Here is a 15,423-nt window from a genome sequence, read left to right on the forward strand (position 1 = left end):
TCTTTGTTAGTTCTTGTTCTCTTTGCAAAGTGTTACAAAACATAAAACTTATAAGTGTTTTGTAGTCATAGTTCACAAGTGTTTTGTAGTCATAGTTTACAACACGTTATCAGCACGAACGACTCTCGATCCGTTCCAAGTTTGAGAATAAGCGATTTACGATCCATCATAAGTTTGAGTAATCATGTCAAACTTGGCAAAGCTTGAATTCGCCGCCCTTGATGTCTCTAGGAAAAATTATATGACATGGGCACTAGATGTAAAATTATAACTAAAAGGGAATGGGCTTCTCAAAACCATTGATCCGTCAGAAACGGGGTTAGAAGAGGAAAAAGCAAGAACCATGATGTTCTTGCGTCATCATCTCCACGATGGTTTAAAAAATGAATACATCACGAGAGAAAATCTTGCAGATCTCTGGATCGCGCTCAAGGATAGGTTTGATCGCCAAAAGTATGTGATCTTACCAAAAGCCAAACATGAATGGCTAAACCTGAGGTTTCAGGATTACAAAAGTGTTAGTGAGTACAATTCCGCTTTGTTCGGAATCACTTCAAGGATGGCTCTCTGCGGAGAAGAAGTTTCCGATTATGATATGATCGAGAAAACATTCCAAACTTTCCATCCTTCAAATGTACTCCTGCAGCAACAATATCAAGAAAGAGGGTATACTCGATATTCTAAATTAATGCAAGTTTTGCATGTTGCTGAACAAAATAATGAGCTCGTGATGATAAATCATCAAACCCGTCCAACTGGATCAGCTCCACTTTCAGAAGTGAATGTTGCTACATCCAGCTATAATAATTGGCAAGGACGAGGACGTGGACGCGGACGCGGTCGAGGCCGTGGTCATGGTCGTGGAGAAGGTCGTGGACGAGGAAGAGGAAGAGGTTTCTCTCATAATGACTTCAACGCAAGAAAAACCAACAAGCATCTTCAAATCAATAATGTTGGTCGCGTTATAAAGAAACAAGAGGAAAGTACTTGTTACAGATGCGGCCTGAAAGGACATTGGTATCAGACCTGTCGTATTCCAAAACATTTGGTTGATCTGTACCAAGCATCCCAAAAGGCAAAAGAAAGGGATGTTGAGACCAACCTCATCTATGATAAAGCTGGACCTTCTTTCCATAGCCTAAACGATGAACCCCATCTTGATATAGCAGATTTTCTCGTTGATAATGAAAACGGAAAATCATGCGAATAAGGCCTATATGTCATGATATGCTTTGTCATAGTTTGGTATGTGCTTTATGTTTATAAAATGTCTTTTTGGATAATAATTTTATTGTAATATATAATAATTTTTTTTGTAAGACTTTTTGTTATTTCATTAATGTTTATTTTATAAATTATTTTATCTCAGAAAATGTCAAATTTTGAGATTGAGGATGGAGATATGTGTCTAGCAGACAGTGCTACAACGCACTCAATAGTTAAAGAGAAAAAATATTTCTCCTCTCTCAAAATAAAAGACTCCGCTAGAAGCGTGAGCACTATATGTGGTAATCCAAAGATTATTATAGACTCTGGAAAAGCCAGTTTTTTCAATGCCAAGGGGAACAAAATTTGAAATGGATGCATTATATTGCCCTAAGTCTCATAGAAACTTGATTAGTTTCAAAGATATCCAAAGAAATGGATATCATATAGAGACTCTGAATAAGAATGGCATTGAATATCTTTGCATAACATCTGAGGAGAAACATATATTGGAAGAATTGCTAATGTTATCCTCTGTATTGTATTGCACAAAAGTAAATAATTTTACGTCTTATTTTACAGTAAACTCTAAGTTTACTAGTACATTTAAGATATGGCATGAAAGACTTGTACATCCTGGTTCAGTCATGATGCGAAAAATTGTGCAAAATTCCAATGGTCATCCATTGAAGAACGAAAAGATTTTTAGATCTGATGAGTTTTCATGTGATGCATGTTCTCAAGGAAAACTCATAATTCGGCCATCGCCAGCCAAAATTGGGAATGAATCACCATTGTTCTTAGAGAGAATACTTGGTGATATATGTGGACCTATCTACCCTTCATGCGGGCCGTTTTGTTATTTTATGGTAATGATTGACGCATCTAGTAGATGGTCAAATGTGTGTCTATTGACAACAAGAAACACGGCCTTTGCAAAATTCATTGCCCAGATAATCAGGTTGAAAGTTCAATTCCCTGATTATGCCATAAAGAAAGTCAGGCTTGATAATGCTGGTGAATTCACTTCACAAACTTTCAATGACTATTGTATGTCAATAGGAATCGATGTTGAGCATCCGGTTCCTCATGTTCATACACAAAATGGCATGGCTGAATCTTTGATTAAACGGCTACAACTCATTGCCAGACCGTTAATATTGAGAACAAAGCTCCAATTTCTATCTGGGGTCATGCTATATTGCATGCTGTGACATTGGTCCAAATACGACCAAGCGCATATAATAACTATTCCCCTTTACAATTAGCATCTGGCCAAGAGCCAAACATATCCTATCTCCATATTTTTGGATGTGCGATTTATGTTCCTATAGCCCCACCGCAAAGAACAAAAATGGGACCACAAAGGAGATTGGATATATATGTCGGTTATGCATCACCGAGTATAATTCGATATCTTGAACCGCAAACTGGTGATATGTTTACGGCACGTTTTGCCGATTGCCATTTTAATGAAGATGAATTTCCAGCATTAGGGGGAGGAATTAAACAAGTACCAAAAGATATTACATGGTATACACCATCTTTGATATATCTTGATCCCCCTACAAATCAACGTGAGCTGGAAGTTCAGAAAATTGTACATTTACAAAGTTTGGCAAATCAATTACCAGATGCATTCACAGATACAAAAATGGTGACAAAGTCATATATCCCGCTGCAATTGCACCATCAAGAGTTGAAATTCCTAGAGAGGAACTTGATGGAAGCAAAGCTAATGAACCTAAGGTTCAATTGAAAAGGGGGAGGCCAATGGGCTCTAAAGATAAAACTCCCCGAAAGAAAAAGAAAATGGGAGATGAAAATGTTCAAGAAGAACCAAATAAAGAGAAAAGTCCTCAGGATGATACAGAAAAATATGAGGTTTCTATTAACTATGCCCAAAATGGAATGTTATGGTATAGAGATGAAATCGATGATGAGAATGAAATATTCTCTTTTTCTGTATCTAAAGAGATCGATCATGAAAAAGATGATCCAGATCCAAGGTCCGTATCAGAATACCAACATAGGCCTGATTGGGAGAAATGGAAAAAGGCCATGCAACTTGAGTTGCTCTCCCTCAATAAAAAAAATGTCTTTGGACCTCTTGTCACTGCATCTAAAGATGTAAAACATGTTGGTTGCAAGTGGGTATTTGTGCGAAAAAGAAATGAGAAAGATGAAATCACAAGATATAAAGCCCGACTTGTTGCACAAGGTTTTTCTCAAAGACCTCAAGTTGATTATGAAGAAACATATTCTCCAGTCATGGATGCAATTACATTCAGGTACTTAATGAGTCTAACGACTTCTAAGAATTTAGAAATGTACCTTATGGATGTAGTGACAGCATATTTATATGGATCACTGGATAATGATATATACATGAAAATCCCAGAAGAATTTAAGATTCCTGAGGCATTAGACTCTAAGTCTAATGAAATTTGTGCGATCAAATTACAGCGATCACTTTACGGATTAAAACAATCCGGGCGCATGTGGTATAATCGCTTAAGCGAATACCTATTGAAGAAAGTGTATATTAATAATGAAATATGCCCATGCGTTTTCATAAAGAAATCTCCATCGGGATTTGTGATCATTGCTGTATATGTTGATGATCTAAATATAATTGGAACTCAAAAGGAGATTGATGATGCAAGAACTCATATGAAGGAAGAGTTTGAAATGAAAGATCTTGGAAAGACTAAATTTTGTCTTGGGCTCCAAATAGAACATTTCCAAGATGGAATATTTTTGTATCAATCAAACTATACGAAAAAGATTTTAAAGCGCTTTAATATGGACAAAGCGACTCCTTTGAGTACTCCAATGGTCAATAGATCTCTGAATGTCCATAGTGATCCATTCAGACCTTGTGAAAACACCGAGAAAATACTTGGTCCCGAAGTACCTTATATGAGTGCTATCGGCGGACTCATGTATCTTGCAAATTGCACTAGATCGGATATTGCATTTGCTACGAATCTACTTGCAAGATACAACTCATCCCCTACTCGCAGGCATTGGAATGGGATAAAACATATTCTCTGTTATCTTCAAGGTACGATTGACTTGGGATTATTCTATCCTAGAAACTCTTCGGTTGGTCTAGTTGGTTTTGCAGATGCAAGATATTTATCAGATCCACATAAGTCCCGATCCCAAACTGGATATGTTTTCACAATTGGAGGAACTGCAATCTCACGGCGCTCACAGAAACAGACTTTGGTCGCCACTTCTTCAAATCATGCAGAAATAATTGCTCTTCATGAAGCATCGAGGGAATGTGTATGGCTCAGATCAATGACTAACCACATACAAGAATCAAGTGGAATAGTCACCAAGAAAGAGCCAACAACATTATTCGAAGACAATGCTGCTTGTGTCGCCCAAATCAAAGAAGGTTACATCAAGAGCGATAGGATAAAACATATACCTCCAAGATTTTTCTCCTACACTCAAGAACTCGAGCAAAAGAAGGAAGTTGATATTCAACATATCCGCTCAAGTGACAATGCAGCAGATCTATTCACAAAGGCGCTTCCGATTACCACATTCAGAAAGCATATTCACAGAATTGGAATGTGTCATCTACGAGATTTATTAAGAAGGATCATACATATCTTTTCGAGGGGAGATTACATTACTATACTCTTTTTCCCTTGTCATGATTTTTATCCCAATGCATTTTTCCGTGACAAGGTTTTTAATGAGGTAGTACGTAACTCGTCAATGGTGATGGATAATCAAGGGGGAGTATTGTGAAATTCATGTGTGATTATTCCATCACAAGACACATGTCATTACACTTGTCCATGTAATGTTTCATTATCTTTGTAGTGCTAACACTTTTTCATTACCAAAACTAATCGGGGTGTGACTCATGTGTTTTGTAATACACTATATATATGGAGTTGTAAGAGAGTAATGCATATGTTTTTTCCTTTGATCAAATAAGCTTCCCAATCTCTCTCCCTTTCTCGTGGCTTCTCCTCTCTCTCTCTCTCTCACTCTCTCTTTGTTAGTTCTTGTTCTCTTTGCAAAGTGTTACAAAACATAAAACTTATAAGTGTTTTGTAGTCATAGTTCACAAGTGTTTTGTAGCCGTAGTTTACAACAATAAGGTATTTGTCTTTTTGATCAACAGGTCAATTAAAACCTAATGTGTACTCCACCACGATCTAGTGGTATCGTTGTAACACTTCAGGATCGAATCCACAGGGACCAAACAATTACACTATGAAATTATGTAGATTAAATATAGCTAAGACAAAAGAGGAAGTTTTGTGAATAAATTAACTAATCAAAAACGGAAAGTAAATAAGTTGTTTCTAAATCATAAAGGAAATATTGGGCGCAGGGAATCAGTTAGGGGACATGACCACGAAATTAGATGATAAATTGGGATAGCATTAAACACCGTTCTTGAACTCAAATCTTGAATGTATAACTAACCTACTGTCGCAGCATTAGCTATCTATGCAAGGAATTGATAAAACTCTAAACCGTCGTTTGAATCTAAACAATCCTAGCAAGCAATAAGTTCAAGTTTGATTATGTTCACAAGGTGCCTCAACTTCAACTGTCGTTGGCTAAGGATCACCTTGCTCACCTATGTTCTTTTCAAGCAACTCAACAACACTTTTGGTGCCCCGATGAATTAAACCTAAGATCTTAATCTAGGTGATCAATCTAGCTTAAGCATTAAGAACAACTATAGATGAAGAACAATAAGATCAATCCCTAATCTAACAAATTTAGCATCAATTAATCATAGAAACCCTTCTGAAACCCTAAACCCAGTAGTGAAACTACTCAGACATGGAGAAGCAGAAACAGCAAATCAATAATGAAGAAAACATAATTGAATTGCAAAAGGATAGAAAATAGGGTTTAGAAATCTTCTCCAAAGTGTCAAGAAGGATTAGAGATCTTCTCCCTTTGCTCTCAATACAGAATAGTCTCAGAAAATAAAACTTATGTCTCTGGAGGCCGTGCCTCTAACTTAAATATCAAAATAAAACCCTAAAAGTCGGTTCAAAACGAAAAAGGAAAACTTGAGTCGGGTACGGGGACTGGTCGATCTCGCGAGGATCAGTCGATCCGGGACGTATTTCTCTGTTTTGCTCCATCTGCTTCCTAGTCCGATCAGTGTTCACCAAATTGGCTTCAGATGCTTGTTTTCATCCCCAAAACACTCAGATTCCTTCCAAAGCCACCTAGGACCTGTACAGACTCACAGAAGACCAAAAAGACTCTAAAAGCACACTTAGACCTAACAAAAGACTCAAAACAAGTGTAAAAACTAAGATTAAAACCCTATAAAATGCAGACACATCACTTTTTCTTATGGATAATTTTTTTCGATCCAGATTCAATCGTAAGATATAATATTAATATTAATATAGAAGCTTGATTTTCAAACTTTTAGCAGTGTCCATTCACATTGACCTAAAGTTAAGAGACTGTTAAATCAACTACCCATCATCTAAGCGAGTCTTTACATTTGAACGAAGTGTATTCAACCAATAAACATGAAGATATGTGAAGAAAAATATGGAATGTCGAGTGCTAAAATCTAAGATGGTGAGCAGAAGGATGATGTGGATTTGACTGACAAGAAAATCGATAAACTGAAGCTGATGTGTTTGAGGAAACAGTCGAATTAAGTAACCTGCAGATTTTTGTTTTGGGCGTGGATCGTGAGCTGTCGATCTGAGTTTGGATCCATTGATTCCTTGCATGCACTTGAAACTCTATCTTTTTTTTTTGATCAAATCACCTGAAACTATATCTATCTATCAATAATATAGACCTAAAAGAAATCCTGTAACCTGTTCAAATATAAAGTAAAAAATATAAATAGATTTACCTTGGTATAGAATCTAAAATCAATTGTTCCAAATAATTATCTCTGGAGATGGATTGATAGAGGAGGAAGGAAGGCTGAAGAATCGCCTCTTCACCTATTTCTTTCAGAAAAATTTCCCACTCTAATTTTTGGTAAAGTTGTCGACACTTTTTGTGTTTTTTTTTCTATTGAAAACCAAAGTTATCATCGACGCTTTGTTTTTTTCTTTTTTTTGTCAAAAGTATTAGAAATTTTATTGCACATAACAGGGCATATAAAGCCCAACAGTAATACAAATTACATAAATGATTTTCAGATATAATTTATTTAATAGATAGTGTGGTAAAACCACTATTATTTCCATGTTGTTAATTCTAATTATGTGGTAAACCATTATTATTTCAAACATGTACAAGAATATCTAAATAAATAAAAAATTCACTAAAATTGAAATAAGAAACAATAGATAAATTGAATTCATTTTTAAAATTCAAAGTGGGGAAACCTAATTTTTCATTTAGTTAACTAATTTCTTAAGTTAAGCAAAATATTTAGATATATAAGTTAAGTCATTTTAAAAGTATCCTATTATATTATACATAGATATTTATTTATTTATAAAATTACTTGCGATCATTTAGATTATCTGAATTGAAAATAATAAATGTAAGAAGGGAACGAAAAAATATTATCCAAATATTCTTTATAAAATATATGACAAAAATCTGGATAAACTAATTTCTTTTTTGGTACCTATATTCAATTCTCAAATCTCACTTGAGTAACTGACTAACTGTACATGTCAACTTCGGATTGGTAGAAAAAAACTGGGTTTTTTTTTGTAAACTTTAGATAGTTTGAGAATATAAAACCGAAAAATTTCTCTCAATCCCTTTAACATATAATTATCTATATTGGAACTTTCTTTTAATTGAAACACATGTTATCCATGGGCTTTGCAAAATTTTAACGTGATGAATGCAGACATTTCTCCTATGGGTTTTTACAGAAAAAATAGCAAAATTGTTATGGGCAAGCCTATCGAGTTGGATTTATTCAGATAGACAATTTAGGTCATTTGATTTGAGAAGTTTTAATATTTTAGCCCGGTTTGATAGTTCTTGGGGCGGGACAAGACAAATTTTCGGTCCCAAATAGATACATCACTTTTTTCTTACCATTTTTTTAATGTAATCTCATCATTTGTTGTCTAACCAAATAAAAAAATAAATTGAATACTAAACTTATAGTATGAGATACGGTTATGAATGTTAATAACATTCCTAAAAAAATACGTTTACATTAATAATTTCATACATATATGTAATATATTGCAAATATGATAACAAATTTTGGTTTTGAAATCATCCATGCACGTACGTGCGGGTCCGAATCTAGTAAACCGTATAAAACTCAAACAGTTATATTTCTTGCATATGTTTTGCTTATTTTTTGCATATGTTATACTTTATTATATATATGTTATATAATTATAACATATTGATAGAGTTTAACTAAAAAGAATTATCATTAAAGTGATGCCAAAAAAAATCATCATCAAACTTGTCAAGAAAATTGATTTATTTTAGATTTTGTAAACTTTTAGTTTACCTACAATTTTGAAATTCTCTTATTTATATAAATTCAAGTCTACTTAAACATAACTAATTGTTGGATACAATTGATAAGCTACTAATTAAGATAAACATAGCAATACTAACACAATTGACAATACATCATCATCTCAATCATATTTCGCCATTCGACTTTTCTTGTTCTCATGCCTGAGTCGCCTTCTGAACTGAGTGATGAACTGCTCAGCTTTTGTATCAACGTTGGTGTGATCCTCAGAGTCGTCGGAGCTTAGGCTGACGTCGCTACCAATCCAGGTGTAGTCTCCTTGCGTGTAGACCTTCCAGGGCTTTATCTTGAACGGCGGAGGAGGTGGTGATCGCGGGGAAAAAGTCAGATCGGAAGACGAAAAGGAATGAGCTGGAGAGCAACATGCCGAAGGTGGAGAGGAAGGTGATGGAGTAGTCTCCAAGAAAGATGAGGCAACAGAAGGAGGTAGTGATTGCAGGGAAGAAGTCAGATCGAAATATTAAGATATTGATGAGAGAAGAACACCTTAGTGTTTAGAAAATAGTATATTGACTCTCATAAAAATAGCGTAACAATATATAAACATATATATAGAAATGTCATTTAACCTACTTTCCTAATTAGTGAGATCATATAGAATATTTACAAATCATTCATATGATTATCTCAATATACAAGCATATATATAGGAATGTCATTTAACCTACTTTCATAGCTCAAACTGGTAATAGTCTCTTTTTAGTTAGTTATGAAGTAATCTCAATAATAATAATTAAAATAGTAGAAAGAAAGAAAAAATCATTTTGTAAATTATAAATAGTGAACGTACTATAAATCTAATTAACTTTTGAAAATAGACTATTTTGCAACTATTCTCAAAAATAAAACCCACGTGATTGATTTCTTTTGAAATTGCAATTGAACCAAAAACCCATTCTTTCTTCCCCCCAAAATAAAATTTGTACCGATAAACTACCTTGTAACTCTGTCAACACATTAAACCGAAATGTCAACACATTAAACCGAAATGTCAACACATTTATTAAACCGAAATGTCAAAACATTAAACCGAAATGTTTAACCCGAAACTGAAACTGAGAAGAAAAAAAAACCTAAAACTTCGTAATTGGAAAAATGTTCATTGAGAATCAAAAAGTTTCGATTGAGATTCGATTTTGGAGTTTCACCGGACATTGTTGAGAATCGAGAGAAAGAGAAAGAGAGTATTTGTGAGTAAGAAGAATCCAGCCATTTGATTGATACCACAGGACACGACAATCTACAATGGCCAAGGAGTCTATGCATTGGTTGATTCAAATGATTTGGAAGCTCTGCCTTGTGTCAACCTAAAAGCTAGGCGTAGGAGTCACAGACTACTGGTTCAAAATCCAGATTTACTTTGTTGTGTATGAAATTGAAATGACAATGTGTTCACGACAGCTCTACTTGTTGTCACAGTGTGTCAGGATTACCCTTAGCTCTATAAATCATTTAGCTTTATGCATAGAAATCTTCTCAACTATGTTTGTTGTGTTGGATACATAGATATAGTCAGGAATTGCTTCGTGTTGCTTGTGTTGTGATTATGACACCGGCTATCTGCAACAAATCCGGCTGTGTCATAATCACAACACAAGCAACACGAAGATGTGTCACAACACAGCCGGTGTCACACCGCTATCTGCAACAAATCCGGGTGATGTTGAGAGGCTGGTGTCTGGTGATGCCTGAAGATGTTTGTGGAGACAAGGGATCATGCAGAAATGGAAACTAATTAGTCAGATGAAAAGGTTCTGATCGACCACCTCTCTGGCATATTTCTCCACATTTAGCTTTCGACTTTTTTTACTGAGAGAACAGTAATGAGGTGATGTTAGGAAAAGGGCTAGCAGTGAGACAGTATGGATAATTTCAGTGGAATAGCATTCGCAGGTTCAGAGTTCTCAACAGACTTAAAAAACTCCATTGGAGTTAAGCACTGCTCACATGATTTTGGGAGTAAATTGGTTAAGAAATGTTGAGAAAGTGTCAAGTACAAGGTTCTTGCATACTAGGTAAAAGGTGTAGAGTGTGTTACAGCAATTTGAGAAAGTTTTTGTAAAACGAGAAGGGTTGATTCACTTACATCAAGGTGTTTGTTATAGCTTTACTTAGTTTCAAGTTGTATTTGTACTCAAGTAGCTTGTAAAATTGTCAATTGGAGAAGCAAATTTTGGGAAAAGAACTGTAACGGATTGTCTCTTGGCGACACAAAACTTTGTACGTGTGATGAGATAAATAGAAGGAGACTACATCAATCAGTATTGCAACCAATGACCATTGTTGTGACGAAATACACATGGAGTTATACTCCGATATACTACAGTCTACAGAGAAGAGACTTCATACAGAAAGATTCAATCATCTATTGATAAGAAGCTAACTACTTTAGAAATATCTCAAACATTTTTACGCCGTCTTCCCTTTCTCAGCCTTGAGCCGATTTTTGAATTTTGTGATAAACCGATCAGCTTTCGTATCCACATCTCTAAAATCGGAATCGTCAGAGCTGCTGAGGCTCACGTCGCTTGCTATCCAAGCGTAATCCCCTTGAATGAAGGCCTTCCAAGGCTTCATTCTGAAAGGTGGAGGAGGTGGCGAAGACAGCGAGATCGGAGATGAGCTAGCCGAATGCAGGGACAGCTGTGGCGACGAAGGCCGAGACAATGGCGGAGGATCAGAGGACATCGTCTCCGGAGTCTGAGAAGCCTGATGAGACGGATCAAGAACAGGACATGAAGGCGGAGACGGAGGGAAAGCTGAAGCTTGAAGAGACAGATCAAGAACAGGACATGAAGGTGGAGACGGAAGGAAAGCTGAAGCCTGATGAGACGGATCAAGAACAGGACATGAAGGCGGAGACGGAGGGAGAGCTGAAGTCTGAAGAGACGGATCAAGAACAGGACATGAAGGTGGCGACGGAGGGAAAGCTGAAGCCTGATGAGACGGATCAAGAACAGGACATGAAAGCGGAGACGGAGGGAAAGTAGAACAATGTATCTCAAAAGCTGGAGCGAGGTACAGAGATGACGGCGGATCAGGATAGGGCAGATCACAATACAGATACGGCGGATAGGGCTGATCACAATGTAGATACGGCGGATATGGCTGATCACAATGCAGATACGGCGGATAGGGCTGATCAAAATACAGATACGGCAGATAGGGCTGATCAGAATGCAGATAGGGATGATAGGGAAGATCAGAATGCAGATCAGACGAAGGAACTGGAAAATCAAGCTCCTCGTCCTCCTCCTCACAGTAGTCTCCATTATGCCTGAAGAGATAGCATGAAACACATGCTAGGGCGATCAAGAAGAGGAACAGCTCGAAAATCCTCTCCACAAAAAGTAACCAAACAATCTCCTTGAGAAAAAAACACAGTGGAGGAAGGAGGAAAAACGTAATGAGGATCGAACATAACAGCGCGTACAAGAGCTGAATCCAACTGTATCCGATCAAAGTTCCTTCCATATTCTGTTTCTTTGACTCTGACGAAAAAAATTGAGATGGAGAGGAGGATAAAGAACCTTTAAGATTCAAAGAAAGATACATAAAAGATGAATAATAAATATAGTCGCATGTGAAATGCCGTAAGGAAAAATTAAATTCAGGCAGCTCCACTTTTGTCTTTTTGTCTGTTTTCGTCGTGCTTCAAATGTAACTCTGCAGCATGAGAGTGCCAAAGCGTTTACCGCCAAGTATATGACCAAAGACAAACTGTCAAACATATGTTGCCAAAGTATTAAATTCTCGATTTATAAGCTAATGAAACATATATTCCGACCAAACGCAACTCCGTTAATGAACATTTGAAAAAGAAAAACCCGTTTAATTAAAGCGACGTCAGTTTATTCAAAACTCAAAAATCCCCAAACGAACTCAAAGAACCGATTTGAAATAATAGTAATAATAATAAATAAATATTTGTTAAATCGTTGTCCAAGCTTTTTCACAAGGGTCCCTTTCATAATTTTCATTGTAGCTACAAAGACTCTTAAGAACTACTAGTGGCTTTCAGAACATGCATGCGTCATCGTGAGAAGGTAATTCCAGAACATAAGGGATATATATATGAACTTTATAAAATTAACTAACGATACATCACCTTCTTTTTTCTTCTCTTCTTTTAGCTATAAGATATATGTATAAGTTATAACCATTACCCATAATCTTAAGGGATTAGATCTAATGAAACAAAAATATATAACCAAATGAATCACTACATTTGCAGGAAATAAATGAAGTTTTAGTTAGTGACATGAGATTTAATTCTTGTAAAAAATGTGGGGTAATTCACAAACTATGGCAGCAATTATATATCATGAAAGGCCGACAAAAAAAAGAGCTAGAGAACAATATATAAAGGTTAGGACTTATTTATCGAAATCAAGATACCAATGAGACCAATGATTTCAAAACCCGAGTTAACTATTACACCATCATTATCATTCTCTTTTCATTTTTAATCCGCGGGTATATTTATATCGATTGTTTTTAAGTAGGTATATAATGTCATATATATATATATATGCAACAATAATAATATACTTAAAAAATACTATCACAATATTGAAAACAGCCATCAACAATATATGGAACGACTATACGGATAGTAACAATGTATGAACTCAATATGATCTCAGTTCATATAGGCGTTTTATATGGTTTGATAAGTATATTAAGTATAATGTTTTATAATGCTTTATTTTTGATTATTTTTAAGTAAATTTTTCTTTAATATACTTAACTATCATTTATGCTTTTTGATTAAGAAAAAATACTAAAAATCATATACGGATAATAACAATCAATAAAATCTTATTTTTAACATATTGATGTAGATAATATATACTTTTAACACATGACAAAAATAATAGTTTTAGTCTCTGAATTATTATTAAGGCAACTATTTTATTTCAAACACATTATTCAGAAAACTATAATGTAAATCAAAATATATATTTATTAATTAAAATATATAAACTTCTATATATTAAAACAAACATCATAGCAATATATCAATATGCACTTTTCACATATCAACTAAGTAATTAAGGAGAAGGTCACAATATTGTTCCATGACATCTAGAACACAAAAATATAATACATCAAATTTTGAAGCAGTCCACTTAATACAATTGTATTACACAAAGATGGTCTAGAAGTGTGGAGAACGTCACTTCTGGATTTGAGAGGCGAGTTGCATAAAACTTCAGCGAAACTAATTTGAAGATAAATTGTTAACAACGTTATGCTTAAACACTGATTTAATAGTGGACAGTATTTTGTACAATTGTACTCACAACGGTTTTTCTGGTGCTCGATCCATACAAACATACAAACCGTCCCCACAACTGTCTTATATCCCAACAATGTCTCCTTCACTTCTCCTCTTTCTTGTTATCTTACATGACCTTTTCAAGCTTCTTCTCCACCTATTCCTCTCCTTCTTCATCTCTACCACACACTTCTTCGCCATCAAATGAATCTTTGTCGCATCAATCACCGTTTCCACATAAATTTTGTGCGTCTCCTCAAGTTTTTCAGACATGAATCGGTTTAGAATTTACTCTCTTTGATATTTCTTTGATCATACTCATACTTCGATACGTTTCATGTGTCATTGAGATCCTTCTCCTTAAGTAAGGCTTGTTCCTCTAAATTCTTAGCTTCTATTCTCTTCAACTCTCCTTGTTTCTCCGTAAACACTTGTTCTGTTACTCTCAGTTTCTGGTTAGACAACGGAGTTTAACCTTGATGTTACTTATCTTCTCCATCAAGCTCTCTATCTCCTCTCTTTTCATCTCTACTTCATTACGTAGACTCTCTACAGTCCTTTCCATATTTATAATGGCATATTCCCTCGACGCAAAATCTTTAGCGGTCTCTTGCATTCTCTTCTCTGTCTCCTCCGTCTTGTACTCTTCCAACATCTCTCAGGCTTAGTCATCTATTAGCTTCTCGTTCTTGGAACAAACAGTTGATCTGTTTATGCTCTTGGTTCATGCAGAAAAATCTTCTCGACATCGGTGATTGAATTGAAACGACATCTAAATTTCGTGCACCAACGATTCACAGCAGTGCTTCCACACAACCTACGATTAAATACTACTAACAAATTAGTATGTATATTTTTAAAAAGTTGGCACGAAGAAAAAAGAAACAATTGGTAGGTATAATCTTATTGTGAATAAAACACTAAGTATTTATAAGAAATAAGAGGCGTTCATGTTTTAGGATTTTACTTTTCTTACAATATTCAGCTAACACACGAAACAAGAAAATTTATATTTTTGAAAGATACGAATCACCATTATCACAATTAATATTTGTAAATTTTACTAATTTGTAAATATTTTAATATAGAAATTTTACATAATTTCAAAACTGTTAAATATTGAGATGTCTCTTGACTGGTGATTAAAAAATTTTAATATATAAAATTCTGCAAATTTCTAAAAATGTTAATTAGTGACATGTTGAATCCCTATTGGTTGTTTTAAAGTTTAGGTGGACAGCCTACTTTTATTTAGTATAATTTATCAAACCATGCATGTTACTTCCAAATATGAGTGATATATATATATATATATATATATATATATAAATCATATCTTTATATTTATAGGTACACTCAGTAAATACCAACTAAGTTACGAACAGAAGTGTTAGTTTTCATTGCGTTATCAAATATATATTTGTATATATTGCATTTC

General features: G+C 34.9%; 1 protein-coding gene and 1 long non-coding RNA gene across 6 annotated transcripts; one reads left to right on the forward strand and one right to left on the reverse strand.

Annotated features, from left to right (window-relative positions):
* Positions 1–343: 343 nt before the first annotated feature.
* On the forward strand, positions 344–1,210 carry LOC147937590 (uncharacterized). The gene has a single exon (XM_087465181.1). It carries the CDS (start codon positions 344–346, stop codon positions 1,208–1,210), a length of 867 nt encoding a protein of 288 aa, XP_087321307.1.
* Positions 1,211–6,062: 4,852 nt separating this feature from the next.
* On the reverse strand, positions 6,063–7,275 carry LOC147937591 (uncharacterized). Of its 5 annotated transcripts, none has more exons than XR_015565439.1 (3): positions 7,085–7,275; positions 6,887–7,000; positions 6,063–6,438 (listed from the first exon to the last, which is right to left on the reverse strand). It is a non-coding gene; the product is annotated as an uncharacterized LOC147937591 (long non-coding RNA). The 5 variants fall into 5 exon arrangements; XR_015565441.1 differs by having other exon boundaries at positions 6,063–6,469; XR_015565440.1 differs by having other exon boundaries at positions 6,887–7,006.
* Positions 7,276–15,423: the final 8,148 nt, after the last annotated feature.

Source organism: Camelina sativa, chromosome 9 (genome assembly GCF_030686135.1).
Source record: "Camelina sativa cultivar CO46 ecotype springtype chromosome 9, ASM3068613v1".
Classification (NCBI taxonomy): Eukaryota; Viridiplantae; Streptophyta; class Magnoliopsida; order Brassicales; family Brassicaceae; genus Camelina; species Camelina sativa.